Genomic DNA, 17,623 nt, shown 5'->3' on the forward strand with positions numbered 1-17,623 from the left:
AAACAAGGAAACTCCACACAGGAAGGCCCGAGTCATGATTCAAACCCAGAACCTCAGAACTTCAAAGTAGTTGTATTAACCATTAGGGGACCGTGCTGCCCCATTGAACAATCTGATGTCATAAAGGAGATAAATTTAACAGTCATCAGCAGACTTACGCTTGTGGTTGTTTTTGCGCTGGAAGGGGAGTGTGTGCCTCTCTGAGTCTTCCTCGCCCTCTTCGTCTGCCAGATGTGTGTGAGTGTAATGGTAACTCAGTCCTGGGCGGTTCTTATAGCGCTTTCCACATACTGGAATACAAAAACAGATACACAAAGAAAAACATAGTAAATAGTGAGTCGGTTTTTGTAACTAAAGCAAATAAAAATAAAACTGATCTTAGTGCAATACTCACTGTCACAGACATAAGGCTTGTCTCTGTCTTCTATAGCAGGTGGCTCTTGTCGCTTTCTCATGCCACCAACCCCGTAGGCCTGACACACACACACACGATTTAGGCAATGGGCACGTGAAAAGGACAGAACACTTCTAACTTCCATACTTGCACAAACACATTAAAAGAGCGGAGCAACACGCTCATCACTCCACATGTCAACACACGAACACGTTTGCATTTTAATCATCTGCTCTGAGTGCAAAGTTTCACTTCCAGCAGGAGGGGACTGATGACACCTAGCAGGGGACCAACAACTCCAATTAACAAGCATGGTGTCTCTGTGAAACAGTGTGCATGTGTATGTGATCATTTTCAAGACACATTGTTAACACTTGATTATATTCCCACAGGATGCCCCGAAAGAGAAGAAAGAAGCAGCAACTGAGTAGTCTCATCAAAGCCGTAAGACAAAAACGGGGAAATGACTTTTGGTTTTTTGCAAGTTTGACACTTCTTTTAGTAACAAAACTTAAGAAGGAATAGTTCTCAAGCATCTTTTGAATTGCTTTTTTTCACTCTAACTGCTTTCTGAGCTCACCTAGCTGACTTTGGGCGAGAGGGGCTGTACACACTGGATTGATCGCCACTCAATCTCATGGCACACATAAAGACACACAGCCAATCCTACTTAAATATCACACTGCACTGAGTGGGAATTGAACCCACTCTGCCTGCACGGAATCAGGCGAGTGAACCACGGTCACCATCAGTGACCTAATTCTTCTTTCCATTTTTCTAACAAACGAAAAAAAACTGCACATTTTATATGACGAGGTGTCGAGATGCCCTACCCGTGCTTTGGTACGGTTCTTGCGTTTGGGAACATCTTCTTCCATCTCGTCCACCTCCAGCTCATGAGGGAAATCTCCAACAAGCAATTTCTGTGGGGGAAATAGAGAGTACAGTAACGCAACGCAAGAATACACACTCACACTGCCATAGTTGTGTGAGTCTGGGTCACTCACATAATGCACGATGAAAACGTGGGAACAGGAAAATAAATACAGTATTGTCCAAAAACAAAACATTAGATGTGTTGCATTATCAATGCTATAATGCACGTCCACCCTGTATAATTGCTGTAAGTGTCTAGTCAAACAACCAGCAATTTTTTTTTCTTTTATTAATGATTATGTCTATTAGTTTCCAGAACTATCCTTCAAACACGTAGTCGTACTTCCACCTTAGACTACACCTCCTCCCACTCACTTCGGACTGTCGAATGCTGTGGTTTTGTTTTATTGAAGTGTTGAGAACCTTAGATTATATACTAATCCGTTTTTTCCTCCATCTTTCCAGTGAACCAATAGTAACTCAAGTGTCCAGGTCAGCATATGGAAATATGTATTGCTTTAAGGACATTCAGCTTTGTGGAAACATGTTGTTTTACCTAACTACACATTGTTACACACTGAGAGGAACATAAACGAGTCATAAATGTTATATTCTCCATCATTATGCGGACGTTTGGTGTGGTGCTGACTGGTGACAATGTCTGCTACAAAATATCAAAACATTAAACTGCACATGTACAGCAACCAGCAGTTGTGAATTTTCTACTGCTAAATTTTACTGTTGACATTTGTTTGTGGTGCGGTTGTATAAAACATGTTGATTTGCTCCTGGAAAAAGAAATGCCATACACAGTTGTCATCAGACATGGACTACTAGACAGTATACTAAGGGTTGTAATGACTCGCTGACTAGTCAATTTGTCGAGTTTACTACTCCACAATGATGTTGAGCGTGACGTCGACTCGTCAGTAATCACATGGTTTGTGGGTTGAGGAGGAGGCAGAGTGGCTTGCAGCAACAGATTTCAATTGTCTTATATTTTTAAATGCTTTGGTAAATGAGGGAGAACCAGTTAAGGGCAAAACGCCAAGCTTGATAAGGATTTTGAACAATTTTTTGGGCGCACACTCAAAGTGGAAGGAGAGCGTGGAGCGTCCGCTAGATCCTCTTGTGTTGTAATGTGTATGTACTGCGTAATTTCGGTGTATGATCTGTCTGTTGTCGCTGAATATAGATTATTGCAAAGCATTTCCTCTGGTGATTTTTCAAAATATATTATACAGTAGTACTGTCCTGAAAAAATATATCAATATGTCATCAGTGACTAGTTGACATCAATTTTACTTTTATCACATTAATGCTGAATTACAACTCTGAAGTTGTGTAACCCCCCAGCTAGTATATACTGTAACTAGAAAGTCACTCAGCAGAGTGCCTACCTCTGCCAATTTGGCTAATCTGTTGACAAAATTGGAGAATAAATTGTGGAGCACTGCATTGTTAGCAGACTACGTTTTGCCTCAAGGGGATAATGAACACTGATGCCAGTGACTCACAACATCACTGTATGTACACCTTTATCCAGACCCTCACAAAATCTAATGTTTTTTTCCCCAAAGAAATTAAATTGGCCCATCCCAGCTGACTTGGTGTGGACTGGTCGCCACTCAATCACAGGCCACTCATAGAGATAGACAGCCTTTCAAACTCAACCCATCCCTAAGATGGAATTGACCCCACACTTTAAAGTCAGCCACATGAACATAATACATAATCAGCAAATCCCGTCTATATTGTTTACTCAAAATCAGCACTATATTTTTGTATAATCCTTCCATTTCCAGTTTTGCAATGTTAATATGATTGAGAAAGAAGTTATTAAAACAACAGCACCTGTTTAAACAAAGATGAAGAAAACCACAAAAAACAAAACCAAAGACATATGGCAAACGGACACGCCTTACCTGACACTCGCTCATTGGCTCTTCCTCTTTTGTTTCTACCTTCTTGTCCAATGTGTCCCCGGCAAGCAGCGACTCCAACACAGGACCATCTGGAATACCCCCCTCCTTCTTTAGGGAGGCCTCATAGTCTGATAAGGAGCCATTGCAATGAGAACGCATGCATGCTAGCATTTTCTAACCAGAGCAAATAAAAATATAGTTTGACATTAACAATATTGCTTGATCCCTGCTCCAACAATAAAACTTCTAAAATACTGCACATTATTATAGATTTCATTTAATGTTCTCCTTACCAATCTTGAACTCAATCGGTACAAGCCGCGGGTCCTCCAGGATGTTTAACCGCCTCTTTTTGCGCCAGCACCGAGCGGGATATGTGTACAGCTGACCTGGTGCATGACCTGAAACTCAAAACACAAAAAACACAGCTCGCTTTTGAGACAACCAAAGTGTATACAACACAATAAGTGCACACACATTTGATGCACTTTGAAAGATTTGATGCATGTATGTATTACCATAACAATACATTTGGAGGTGTTTTACAATTTACATGTAAATGTAGGCAGACACATCTTATAGTGTGTTACTGAGCAAACTGGCAAAAACACAACTGGCGTAATGTAAAGACAGCTTGCCATCTCACACACACACACACACACACACACACAAGTATGTCTCTCAGGGGTACTTTGTGCCAGTGGCGTATCATCGCCACAGGGGTATTTGTTTCTCTGCCAAAATACACTAATGTTAGAGAGAGTAAAGGAAGAGAAGGAGATGGGCCACTATGTAGGGGATAAGAAACAAGGCGCACCCGTTGAGGAAAAAAGGAACGACATTATGGAGGGGTGTTTGAATGGCACATGCAGTGAGCTGTCACCAGGTATGAAACAACCAAAGTCCCATACACATACAGACACCCACCTGGTCCACGGTGGTTCTTCTCCATCCAGATGTAACAGTTGCTCTGGGCCACGCCTGTCTGGGAGTCCAGGAAGGGGAGACGCATGGAGCGCTCAGCACACAGACGGGCATTGTAGCTGCGACAGTGTTCAATGGCCTCCTTGTAGAACTCTTCTCCAAGACTGGACCAGAAGAAAGAGGTGAGGAGGAAAGAAATGTGTCACTCTTAAAGCAGGGGAGACGTAAAGTCAGCAACAAAGTGCTAAAATAATCTTTGACAGGCCAGTGTAGTTCACTTTTACATGTGTTCACACCTATGATAGATCAAAACTACAGCCAAAGCATTGACCGTTAAACAGAGAAAACTATGGTCACCGGTGACCAGTGGATAAAAGCAGAGGTTATCTGCCTTTTTTTTAGAAACCATATATTTCCCTTGTCACTGGGTTAAGAATTTGAATTAAGTAATTCAATTTCACGAGCTGCAAACGCAGTGCAGTAGATCTACTCTGCTGGGGAAGTGTTCCAAGCACTTAACGCGTTATCAGTGCGGAGGTTCATTGTTGTTCTTTTGGTGAAAGATCTACGCACTGAAGATGTCCTCCATTTTCACACAATCATTGGAGTCCTATTTTAGTGTTTCAGTCTCCAAAATAATGTTATCGTTAAAACGAATAGCGATGAATAAGTTTAAAATGGGGCCATTTAAATGGTCTCAATTGTTGAGGCAAGCTGTGGAATTGCACACTCCCATTAAAGTGCGGCAGATGAATTGGCAAGGACTCACAACAGTAACATTTTGCGCAATTGTGAAGAACCCTAATGCATTTTTATTTTTTTCACTCAATAATTTAGTCTGATTATCATTCAGTGCCATGTTGCTCTCTCTCTTACCTGTTCTTGATGACTGCACCTCCAGATTGCCTGTGGGGGAGAGGAGAAGAAGAAGAAGAAGAAGCCTAACAGATGCAGTATGAGTCATTTTTCCTCTCAACCCTATTTCTCTCTCTCCATTCCAATGTTGGTTTGACTTTTCACTCCTTCCCCCACTGCCTTGCGCCTTCGGCTTCTTCCTCCTCTATAAGTAAATGTTTATTTACTTTTACACCCTCTCAACATGATTTATTTTACATTCATACCTCCCTCTTTGTCTTTACAGTTAATCACTTTACTCTTATGTCTTCCTGCTGAGTGCAGACGCCAAGGTCACTCTACTCTACACACTAGATACATGACACACAAGCAAAGTCAAAGCCTGAGTGAACCAACTGTTACTACTACTACTTAAACAGGTTTGTTGAACTTATGCTCCAAAATCAATAGAAAAGTCACCAGACACTTTATTAGGTATGCCTACCCTATCTAATGAAATCAGTATACAAGTGCACAAGTGTAATGCAAAGGGTTGGTTGGTTTATTTGTTATGCAAACACTAAAATCTGTTTCATAACACAACCCTTCAAATGTTGGTCCATATGTGGATACAAATGTGGTTACAGGAAAGGTTGTATTTATTTGAGTAATGATGGAACTGTTCCCCTCCCCCTGAACACCCTTCTGTTTCACCCTAATTCTTCAGTCTTACTACATCAACCACCCTACTATTTTTGCTACTTTTAACAATTACAGGAATGTATTTTCTGTTTTAACTGAAACAAAAATGGTTTTGGGCCCACGATTCTAAATTACCCTTATGATTTTATTGAATTAGGGTTGTTTTTATGCTGTCTTGTGATGTCTTTTAATGACAAGATTTTTTGTGGCACTGTGAGATACAGTAACAGGCTGTCAGGAGGACAAGAGATGTGTCTCTTTGATATTACAAAAAAATTAGGAAAATACACATATTTACAAAAACTAGAAATTACAGATGGAGAACACCAAGCAGCCTGTATTATGAAACAAAAGAAACACTTAAACTTGCAATTCCCCTTATTGTTATTGTCTATTTCATTCTCTTTCAGAAATGCCTAGCATGAAAACTAGCTGATTATAGCTGTGTTTTATGTGCAGCTTCATTTTGAGTTTAGGATGATAACATACTTGTGGAATTTTCCAAGTAAAGATTGTGATTGGGCGGCACAATGGACTAGTGGTGAGCACATCTGCCACACAGTTCTGGGGTTCGAATCTCAGCGTTGTTCTTTCTGTGTAGAATTTGTTTTCTCCAGGTACTCCAGGATCCACCCACATTCCAAAAAAACACTTCTCGCCGAAAGTCAGCTGGTATGGGCTCGGGCTCACATGCATCCTTAGTGTGTATTGAAAATCGATGGACGGATGGATGCATGGATGGGAGACTGTGATTGTTCTTCTATTGCTGAATGTGTCGTACAGAGCGTACATTAAGTCAAGTGAAGGTCTATCTTTTTACAGTGAAGAAAAGCACAGCAGTAAACATGATATTTCATAGAATTATAAAATGTAGGGCAACTAGTACAGCCTGACATCCTCACTTGGAGAAGATAACAAAAAAGGTGTTTGTGGTTAAAAGGTCTGAGAAGATCAATTTCTCTGAGAAAGGAAAATATGGAGGAAGGGACACATCCCTTGTGTAAATATTATTATTCAAAATGTGGACACATTCAACTATCAGACATAGCAGAGCAGATGCTGACAGTGTGTGTGTGTGTGTGTGTGTGTGTGTGTTGCATCTTTAAAAACTACTGAGCTAATCCTGCAACCTCTCTGGCCAACACTGGGCATGTGACATTTAAAGGATGTGATCGGGGCAACAATATGTGGGGCAAAACGTGCCCATGTTTGTTAATATGTCACTGCAAATGAGCTGTTCACTGTCTGTTGAAGAGAATGCATTTTTACACGGCTGCTCTTGGTTGTGCGTATGAGCATTTGAGGATCTCATTGCAGTGTAGGACACTTTTCAGAGCTTGCTTCACTATTTTAATGCTGTGCCAATGATGATCCCAGTAGTCTCAAGCAAATGAGAAGAATGGCACATGATAGAGGCCTGTTCAAACAAATGAGCAATTAAAGCCAATAATTATCCTCATAGATACAAATATACCTATAAGTAAACAGCAATGATGAGAGACATTTTTGTAATATTTTCAGGGGGGGGGCAAAACAATGAATAGAAGACTTGGCATTTAAAGCTTCACTGGTGACCAAAGTAAAATACCAGGGAGCGAGAGTGACTGAGTGGAAAAAAAGGAACACATTCAAAATGTAAAACAGGCCACCAAAGCGCTCCCCATCCACCACCTCCCTAAACACCCACTCACTTCAAATCCTCTACCCTCCATCACTTTTCTCCCTGCTGTCCATAGAGCTACTGAAATAAGTTCCTTGATAATATTGTAAGTTGACAGCTGGGGAAAATAGCTTCCATCAACTTAGGTGCGCCCCGTTTTATAATATTGAGAGAGGGAAGCTGCATGACTGTTTGCGAGATTGAAGGCAGGAGCCAAAGAAGCGGGAGCTGAGAGGGAAATGCCTTAAAGGAAGGCGGTTTGATTAAAACAAAGAAGGAATGGATGGGTAGAATATAGACAGGCAAGGGCAAAGGAGATGGAGAAGAGTGACAGATGATGGACAAAAAGAAAGGATGGAGCACGATCCCCTGTGAAATGCTCATTTTTCGGCAAGGACATCACTCACAGATAGCACTTTTTTATCTTTTATCCCATCATTAAAAAAAGGCTTGGAAACACATTACAGGCACCATGAAACCCATCATTCAGGTGCAAATGGTCAGCAGTGGAGTATCGAGCAGCAGTCATTCAGCAGAGGTTGGAAAAAATAGTTGTAAATTGCTTTCTGGTGATCTGATTATCAGTAAATATTTTGTTTATTTTTCTGCATGAAAGTGTATCAAGAATACTTAAATTAAAAATTAAATAAAATAAATTAAATTTAAAATGTGATAAAGATTTTAGGAAAAAATACACTGCTAAAGTCGCACAAAACTGGAGAGTTCAAAACGCTACCATGCATAATGTTAGGTTAATGTTATCTATTTTAAGCCAATTGTACACTAGCACACCTTTTTTGACAAGCTGGTCGAGTAAGTGAGTACATATTTGCAACAAATCAACACGAAACAAAAACGTTTTATGACTTATTAGTTGAAATAATCTGGCATGACATTCCCCACCGAGCACAACCTTTTATGACCGTGTTTCTTTTTGAGAATTGATGTCCAACGACCAGTCAATATTTGACTAAACTCAATCAGAAGGAAATAATGCAGCCCTATGGCGGGCACAAGCCAGTGCAAATTGTAGGCCATATCTCAAGCCGGGATAAATGCAGAGGGTTGCATCAGGAAGGGCATCTGTCTTAACTTTGCCAAACAAATATGAGGGTTCATCCAAAGAATTCCACACCAGACCAGTCGTGGCCCTGGCTAACGACGTCCACCACCGGCGCTGTTAACCTGCAGGACGACGGTGGAAATTCAGCTACTCTGGATCGAAGACGAACGAGAGGTGGAAAGCAGGTTATTAGGCAGAAAGAGAAGAGGAAAGCACAGAGCCTAGAACTGAATGTGGGGACTTTGAATGTTTTGACTACGACAGGAAAAGCTCGGGAGTTGGTTGACATGATGATTAGGAGAAAGGTTGATATATTGTGTGTCCAGGAGAGCAGGTGGAACGGGAGTTAGGCTAGAAGTTTAGGAACACAGTTCAAATTATTTTAGCAAGGTGTAGATGGGAAGAAATTATTTATTTATTTTATTTTAAAGGAAGGGCTAGCTAAGAATGTCTTGGAGGTGAAAAGAGTGTCAGATCGAGTGATGAGGCTGAAACTTGAAATTGTGACCTTAGAGGTGAAAGAGAAATTCTGGAAGGCGCTAGACAAAGTAGTTCTGAGAATACCAGACATAGAAAGAATGGTGCAGTTTGAAATGGCCATGTTGGTGAAGGTGATGGATGGCTCTTGGGTGATGAAGAAGTGATGGTTAAGTTCGGCATCCAGGAAGAGGAACTTGAAGGGACAGATGGTGGCAGATTTTGCAAAAAGGATGGAAATGGCTGCGGTTAACGCTTTCTTCCAGAAGTGGGAAGAACAATGGAAGAGTGGTGGTAGAAGCACGCAGGTGGATTACATCTTGTGCAGACGATGTAATCTGAAGGAGTTTACTGACTGTAAGGTAGTGGTAGGGGAGAGTGTGGCTAGACAGCATAGGATGGTGGTGTGTAAGATGACTCTGGTGGTGGGGAGGAAGATTAAGAAGACAAAGGCAGCTGAGAAAGGAAGAGTGTTGTGCAGCTTTTAGAGAAGAGATGTGACAGACTCTCGGTGGACAGGAGGAGCTTCCACAACACTGGACCCCAACAGCCAAGGTGATCAGAGAGACAGGCAGGAGCGTACTTTGAGTACCTTCTGGTAGGAAGAAGGAGACTTCGTGGTGGAACCTCAAAGTACAGGAAATCATACAAGGAAAGAGGTTAGCTCAGAAGAAGTGGGACAGTGAGAGGACCGAGGAGAGGAGACAAGAACACATGGAGATGCGATGTAGGGCGAAAGTAGAGGTGGCAAAGGCCAAACAAGAGGCATGTATGCCATGGTTGGATACTAAGGAAGGAGAGAAAGATCTATATAGTTTGGCCAGACAGAGGGATAGAAATGGGAAGAATATAAAGCAGGTTAGGGTGATTAAGGATAGAGATAGAAAAGTGTTGACTGGTGCCAGGAGTGTGCATAGATACACAAGAATACTTTGAGGAGTTGATGAATGAGGAAAATGAGAGGGAAGGAAGAGTAGAAGAGGCAAGTGTGGTGGACCAGGAAATGGCAATGATTAGTAAGGGGGAAGTTAGAGAGGCAGGCTGTGGAGTTTTTGACCAGGTTGTTCAACAGAATTTTAGCGGGTGAGATGAGATGCCTGAGGAATGGAGGAAAAGTCTGCTGGTGCCCATTTTTAAGAACAAGGATGATGTGCAGATCTGTGGGAACTATAGAGGAAGAAAGATGATGAACCGCACAACGAAGTTATGGGAAAGTGTAGTGGAGGTTAGACTCAGGACTGAGGTGAGTAATTGCGAGCAACAGTCTGGTTTCATGCCTAGAAAGAGTAGCACAGATGTATTATTTGAGGGTGTTGATGGAGACGGACAGAGAAGGTCAGAAGGAGCCTTTGTAGATCTAGAGAAAGCCTATGATAGAGTACCCAGAGATGAACTGTGGTACTGCATGCGGAAGTCTGGAGTGGCAGAGAAGTATGTTAGAATAGTACAGGACATGTACGAGGGCAGGAGAACAGTGGTGAGGTGTGCTGTAGGTGTGACAGAGGAGTTTAAGGTGGAGGTGGGACTGCAACAGGGATCAGCCCTGAGCCCCTTCCTGTTTGCAGTGGTGATGGATAAGCTGACAGACGAGGTTAGACTGGAATCCCCGTGGACCATGATGTTCGCAGACGACATTGTGATGTGCAGTGAAAGCAGGGAGCAGGTGGAGGAACAGTTAGAAAGATGGAGGCATGCACTGGAAAGCAGAGGAATGAAGATTAGCCGAAGTAAGACAGAATATATGTGCATGTGCATGAATGAGAGGGGTGGTGGGGAAGAGTGAGGCTACAGGGAGAAGAGATAGCAAGGGTGGAGGACTTTAAATACTTGGGGTCAACCGTCCAGAGCAATGGTGAGTGTGGTCAGGAAGTGAAGAAACGGGTCCAAGCAGGTTGGAACGGGTGGAGGAAGGTGTCAGGTGTGTTATGTGACAGAAGAGTCTCTGCTAGGATGAAGGGCAAAGTATACAAGACAGCGGTGAGGCCAGCCATGATGTACGGATTAGAGACAGTGGCACTGAAGAGACAACAGGAAGCAGAGCTGGAGGTGGCGGAAATGAAGATGTTGAGGTTCGCTCTCGGAGTGACCAGGTTGGATAAAATTAGAAATGAGCTCATCAGAGGGAAAGCCAAGGTTAGATGTTTTGGAGACAAAGTTAGAGAGAGCAGACTTTGATGCTTTGGACACGTCTGGAGGAGCGAGAGTGAGTATATTGGTAGAAGGATGATGAAGATGGAGCTGCCAGGCAAGAGAGCTAGAGGAAGACCAAAGAGAAGGTTGATGGATGTAGTGAGTGCAGTTGGTGTTACAGAGGAGGTTGCAGGAGATAGGCTTACATGGAAATGATGACACACCGTGGCGACACCTAACGGGACAAGCCGAAAGGAAAAGAAGAAGAATCAGAAGGAAATAGAAGCAAATATAACGTGGGTAGTAAAATGAAATACATGTTAATAGCAATGCTAATACAACTTTCTGTACGACTGTCGTTGTCATGACATGAAATAAATACCGTATGGCCATTTTAGTGTATGGTAAAGTTTGTGCAATCTCTGCAGCAATGAGAGGAGTCCTGGCTGGTTTGCCAACACACCAGGCGACAACCTTAGCGACAGCCATTACATTGACAAAATTGCTTATTATCCTTATTATGAGGAAGTATACTGTATCATCATATGTTTTGAAGCTGTTATTTTACGGTCATATTTTTAAAATGTATTGTTGCTTAAATCCCTTGATTGATTTACTGAATTTGTGGTTTTCACGCAACATATTTAGCTTTTTTACCTATTTTGCTGGCCTTTTTCCCCACACCTGTGCTAGGCTAAACAGTTTATATTCACAGCAGCGCTTCTGTTCTCCAGCTGGTCATGCAGGATGCTGAGCGCACACACCACACTGAGCCTCATCCAGAAACTAAACTAGTCATCAGACTACAGATTTTAGGAAGAAATGCCACAACCACATTCATTCATGCAAAAAAGCAAAACTGAAATGTCTTTTTACTGTATTTTAATTATTTATTTTCTATTTTCAGGATTAATTTGGATAATTGTATACAGAAACTCTAAAGTGTGATTACAAATACATTCAGCCTTGCAGTAATTAACTGACAACAAAAATGTCCAGACAGAAATAATTAACAGCCTTTTACTCTTCAATGCATACTGTATACCGTGTGTCCTGACATGTACTGTAGACCATGCACACACACTTCATTCAGTGCATTTGCAGAACCTAACGAGAGCCAATAAAATAACTCATTTTTAAATGAGTTGCTGGACGTATTCATTTTCCAATAAGTTTATCGTTGCGGTTGTAGTTTGTAGTGTTGTTGAACTCCAAAGCATCATACTGAGAGGTGTTTCTAATATTCTATCATAATAGCTATAAAAGTTAACCATCCTATTAAAATACACCTCTCACGCATACAGTGGCGTGCAAACTACACTCATTACAATCCACCCATAATAACAGTGAATTTATCCATACCTAATAGTGTCAATCAAAATGAAACCTTAGTATCTATGTAAAGTACTCAGGTATTGGAACACATTAGATTATTCAGGTGGAAATGTGACTGTGTTTACTTTAAAATGCATTGAAAAGACGGACAAGCAAAACTAGTCACTTCACCAGGCCCACCCAGAGGAAGCTATTGTCTCATTTTATGGGCGAATTGCGATTTCCTGTCCAGCAGAAGCAGTCTGCTTCAGCCCAGTCCAATGTTTCATCCTCCCTTTCTCTGCATGACACACTGCCAACTGTATTTCCCGGTTAGAGCAATTAACACTTATTAGGTTGCGAAAGGGGAACACAGAGCTCCTCCTAGCGGTAGAACACAATCATTGGAGCTGCTCATGAGAAATATTAGGGAATCACTCACCCAAGCCAAATTAGTGCATAGACAGTAAAAACAACAATGCCGAGATCGTAGCTCTTCAATTGTGGTTTGTGAAATAAGAACAGGAGTGTTAGTGGATTTTGTGATGTATAGTAGATGTCTTCATGAAAACAGAGGGCAGAGCGCAAGCCTTTAGCAGTTTTATCACATCCTGGTGAGAGGCTTTGTATATGGGCATGTGTAAAGGCATTATTTTAAAGCTTGCAAAACACCTGTGCCAATTCTGTCAAGTCTACACACCTGTTTCACCCACTCTTGTCCATCTGTGCACTTGCACAAAAAGTCCACTCGTATTTGCAAATCCTGGCCTAAGGAGCTTTGTGTGTATGCGGTGCTAGTGTGTATGCAGTCAAGAAGTAATATCAGGCGGCCTTCTGTACTGTTCTTCCCCTCCCCCAACTCAGCCCTTCCATGGCTGAACTCAACAGATTAAACTATGCAATATCACTCGTACCAATCCACCAGCACTCCTCCTCCCCACCACCCTCAATTCAATTTCTTTTCCACTGTCCTCCACTTTCTCGCTCACTGAAATGAATGCTCTTTCTCTCTCTCTCTTGCCCATTAATATATACAACTCTCGCAGTATGTGAAATGACTTTCTAGTTTTAGTGCAGCATATGGGAGGCATACGAAAAGGACGTACAATGTATTTTGAGTGTGTATCTGTGTCATATTTTAACACAACCACAGTTTGAACATTTTAATTACAGTGTTGTGTAGCTCCCATTTGTGGGTGCGTTGGTCTTGAATCTGTGTAAAAAATAAATAAATAAAAACCGTTAAAAAAAGAAAGTTCCTTTCCCTTTATGTGCACACTTGCGTGTGCCTCTTTTTGTGTGTGCACACGTGCATGAACAGTCACATTGCTGAGTGTAGCCCCGTGCATGCATGCATATCTGGTCTTTCTGTGTGGGTGTATACAGCGCATAGCTATAGCTGCAGTGTGTATTAGGGGCAGTGCATCGGGGTAAGGCAATCTGCCTCTGAGCAGCTCCTTCAGGTGAGATTTATTGCCACTGCACTTGGCCTGTTATAATGGCGATTGACTCCTTATCCCTGTTTCTGGCCCAGTGTGCGCATGTGAGTGTATGTGTTGGTGGTGATTTCTTAGTTTCACCCCCTCCCACCCTCAGAAAACACACCACCATCACCAGGAACTCCTCCCCTGTCTGCATCCCTGTTTAAAAGCTGCAGAGAGAAGCAGTGTTGGTGTTGACTCCACCCTTGAGAACTCTTGATCGGATTGTGCACTCGACCCACACAAACATTGGGATTCATATAAAAATTGGATAGATTTTAGCAGCTCGTGACTCTCTTCTTCTACAAGCATACCTCTTCAATTTCGACAACTAGTTTGAACTGCAAATTCCTGGATGGAAATCACTTAAAGTCCCAAAGCAAGGCAATGGAGTTAACTGACTATCAGTTAGGTAGCACTGGAGAAATAGGTCATAGAGCTAAAAATACTCTTTCTCTCTATCCTTCTCTCATGGTCTTTCTCCATCCTGTCTTCAAAAAAATACAAAATAAAGCTGAAGTAGAATCCAAATAAAGAGATGATGAAAGGAATAACTTTGAAAAAGAAATACCCTTAAAAAACAGCAGACCTTAGGCTTGCTCCCTTATGAATAGAGAAGTAGGAACAGGAGAGAGTGTGCATGTGCACGTGTCTACAGATGAGCAAGTGAAGGAATGACGGGGAGATTGTAAGGGAAAATGAAGATGTAGAACTGGATGCTCAGGCTGCGATTCAGCCATTACATGGGGCTGTTTGCACACACAGGTAACTCATTTATTCACTCAGCTTAGCTAGGCAGGCAGGGCAAAAAAAATTTAAAAATCCTGATAATACCATAAACGCACCCATGAAGCTACACAGGAATTAAAGGTATGAGAGCATTTCTTTACAAATTATTTAAAAGATTGTAGTGAATATTACCCGCAGTATTTGGGATGGACAGTAAACGAGGTCGTGCTAAAATGACAAGACTCAACATGCAAAGAAGTTTGATGGGGTGTGTGTGTGTGGGGGGGGGGGGGGGGGGGGGGGTCGTGGGTGAGACCATGGTGGAAAAAAAGGAGCGCAACAATCAGGAAATTTGGAAATATCAGGATAAAGAGGGATACAGAAGGAGTGATGGATGGAGTAAATGATGAAGGCGGAGGGCCTGAATGTGGAAGAGGGTGAGCAGGGGTGATGGGAGGAGAAAGGGAGGAGTAAAGGGGGAAGCAGAAGAGCACAGAGAGAGAGAGAGAGAGAGAAAGAGAGAGAGGGTGAGATTACTGTATCTCTAATCCAAGAGAGAGAGGAAGCAGAGGGATTTTTTTGGAATGTCCCCAGTCGATTGGAGCGAGTCACCTCTCCTCTGCTGATTTGTCTTCACACACAAATGGAGACTCCACGTACACAGCTCATTGGACACGGAAAACGAAATGAATTAGCAGCTCGGTGGCCGTTTGGCCGCAAGCTAAACCTGCTACAGGACACACCTAGAAACTAGGTACTGTCATTTGATAAATTGTGTAAACCTGATGGACACTTTGTTCTTCACGAAAATATGTACAGAAGGAAAAATCAAAATGCATAGATAGAGATCTTTTTTTTTTTTTTCAAGCAACTAGACTAACTTTCTTCTTGCACTCTCCCTTGTCTTATTTTGTCCATGCAGGCTTGCCCTCTCATCAGCACCATAATGATACAGTATCTTCCACGTCAATCAGACAGACTTAAATGCACGTGACATCACGTGACGGTGGGTCAGAAGTGACAGAGTGACCACCAGATAGGAGGAGAAGGAAGGAGAAGCAGCTCTGACCTCGGGTTTGGTTCTTATTTTCGGAGGGGGGGGGGGGGGGGGGGGGCGAGAGAGAAACTCGAAACAGGCTATGTCGGCACCACACCACAGACGTCCTGCCGCGTGGCAGGAGAGTCGTTCAGGGATGCCTGCATCTGCACACAGACAGGATCCCGTACAACCTTTGCAAATGTGGTGAGCAAAACAACTCGGATGAGTGAAAGGGCGGTGCTGAAGCTATTGTGTGTGTCGTCGTCCCCCCCAAACCTCCCACCCACCCACCCTGTTACCTCTCTGGATGGCAGCCCCGACAGATAGTAGCACACATCAGCCACCTTTTTGGCCGGGTGCCTAAGCGGGTATAGCAGGCGTCTGCATTCCGCTGCAGCCAGTCACGGCAAAACAAAAAGACACGGCGTCGTCAACAGATTTAGCCTCAGAGGAACTTTCATCTCCTGGAGCACGCCGTTGGTAAATTGCAATATAAATGCAAGACGCGGTGCTGCAATTAGGCTTTGATTGTCGACTTAATTGTAATAAAACAACCTCGGCCAGTGTATTGCCAATATACCGGGCACTGAAGGTAAAGCCTCAACCTTCCAATGCTACCTGCTTCCACTCTGTCCCCATCGCAGGTAGCGTAGAGCGATCTAAACTGTCTGCCCGCCTCTGAGCGTGATCTTGGCTGGCCACACTGGCAAGGGACATACCGGGTCACCCAAATCCAGCCCCCGGCATTCCTGCGTGTTCCCGCTGACATGCACGCCGCTCCGTGAAAACACCGCACAATCAACCCGGAGCGCCGACAGCACACAGAAAGGCAACTTTTGTGCATTTTTGATTGTCTCGTCTCTATTTGTGCTGTGTGCGCGGCATGCGTAGAGGTGCTGGCAATCGTGCTGAGGGTGCAACGGGAATTGTAATTACACTGACAACGTTCACCAATAGGGGAAGAAAAAAGAAAAAGCAAAAAAAAGCGAATGTGTTGTACTTACGATTTGAGGTGGTTCTGTACCGCTGTGGCCATTTTGATGTAGTAGGATAGAATGCAACGCCGCGGAGCCCGGTATTGTACATGTAATGTAGCAGCTTTTTCAATTTCATTCATTCTCTGGGGCTGCGGCTGGAAGGGCCGGCCAATGGGAGACGGGAGCGCATGCGACAGCGGAGGGGAAGTGTAGTTTTTTACGCACGTCGACGTGAAACATGTCCAGGAGCGATGCACTACAAGTACCGGCGTGGGTAGCGAGTTCGAGGATGCCACGGTCCCGCCTTGGATCTGAAAGGGCAAAACCAGCCATCCACATCCCAATTTTGCAACACATACAGTTGCCGATGCTGAGGTGGGTTACATGACTGGGTCACGCTCCTGAACATTTGGCTACTGCCTTTCTGTGGCTCTTTACATTTCATGGCTATACAAAGTTGCAATACATCGTATAGTGTTGATTGATAGATTATCGGTCGAAAGAAATCCATTTTAAAAAATGATATTGGCACTCTCGTGCATGTTCCTGCAAAAACTGAAGAGACATTATGTCTACATAACCTTTTATGAAATCCTACACACAGACATTTGAATTATTCATGAAACGGGAACAATGAGAGGAGAGCTATAATTGATTCTTTTAGACTTTTACGATTGAGTTAGGCTCCATGGGACCTTCTCTAACTACCAGCATCCACTTTCATAAAACCAGTACATTGTTGTCATGATGCTTCTTTTTTCCACTTGAGAACATACATTTATTTTGGCCTTGGAAATGCTCCAAACACTTCCTCTACAATCTACAGGTAAGCATTTGTCTTATTAGCCAGAAGAATGTGCCTTGAACAATACAGTGAAGAAGATAGATAGATAGATAGATAGATAGATAGATAGATAGATAGATAGATAGATAGATAGATAGATAGATAGATAGATAGATAGATAGATAGATAGATAGATAGATAGATAGATAGATTGTCTTACAATTAAGATAATACTCCTCCCAAGAAATGTAAATGTTAGATAAGCCGAGCCAGAACTGTGGAGCCCAAACTGTCCACAAACCTCACACAGGCAC

At 42.7% G+C, this 17,623-nt stretch overlaps 1 protein-coding gene across 2 annotated transcripts in view; it reads right to left on the bottom strand.

The window, feature by feature from the left end:
* Positions 1–16,767, bottom strand: part of dpf1 (double PHD fingers 1) — a 47,192-nt gene extending 30,425 nt beyond the window's left edge. The window contains exons 1-8 of one of the 2 annotated variants that reach the window (XM_061781219.1): positions 16,553–16,767; positions 4,996–5,025; positions 4,123–4,283; positions 3,489–3,602; positions 3,196–3,323; positions 1,228–1,317; positions 395–473; positions 159–290 (exon numbers count right to left, since the gene is read on the bottom strand). In XM_061781219.1, the coding sequence (XP_061637203.1) occupies positions 159–290; positions 395–473; positions 1,228–1,317; positions 3,196–3,323; positions 3,489–3,602; positions 4,123–4,283; positions 4,996–5,025; positions 16,553–16,665 (847 nt within the window). In that variant the 5' untranslated portion in view covers positions 16,666–16,767. The remainder of the gene's footprint in view (positions 1–158; positions 291–394; positions 474–1,227; positions 1,318–3,195; positions 3,324–3,488; positions 3,603–4,122; positions 4,284–4,995; positions 5,026–16,552) is intronic. The other variant, XM_061781217.1, reaches the window with a different exon arrangement.
* Between the last annotated feature and the right edge of the window lie 856 nt (positions 16,768–17,623).

This window comes from Phyllopteryx taeniolatus, chromosome 8, assembly GCF_024500385.1.
Source record: "Phyllopteryx taeniolatus isolate TA_2022b chromosome 8, UOR_Ptae_1.2, whole genome shotgun sequence".
In the NCBI taxonomy this organism is placed as follows: domain Eukaryota; kingdom Metazoa; phylum Chordata; class Actinopteri; order Syngnathiformes; family Syngnathidae; genus Phyllopteryx; species Phyllopteryx taeniolatus.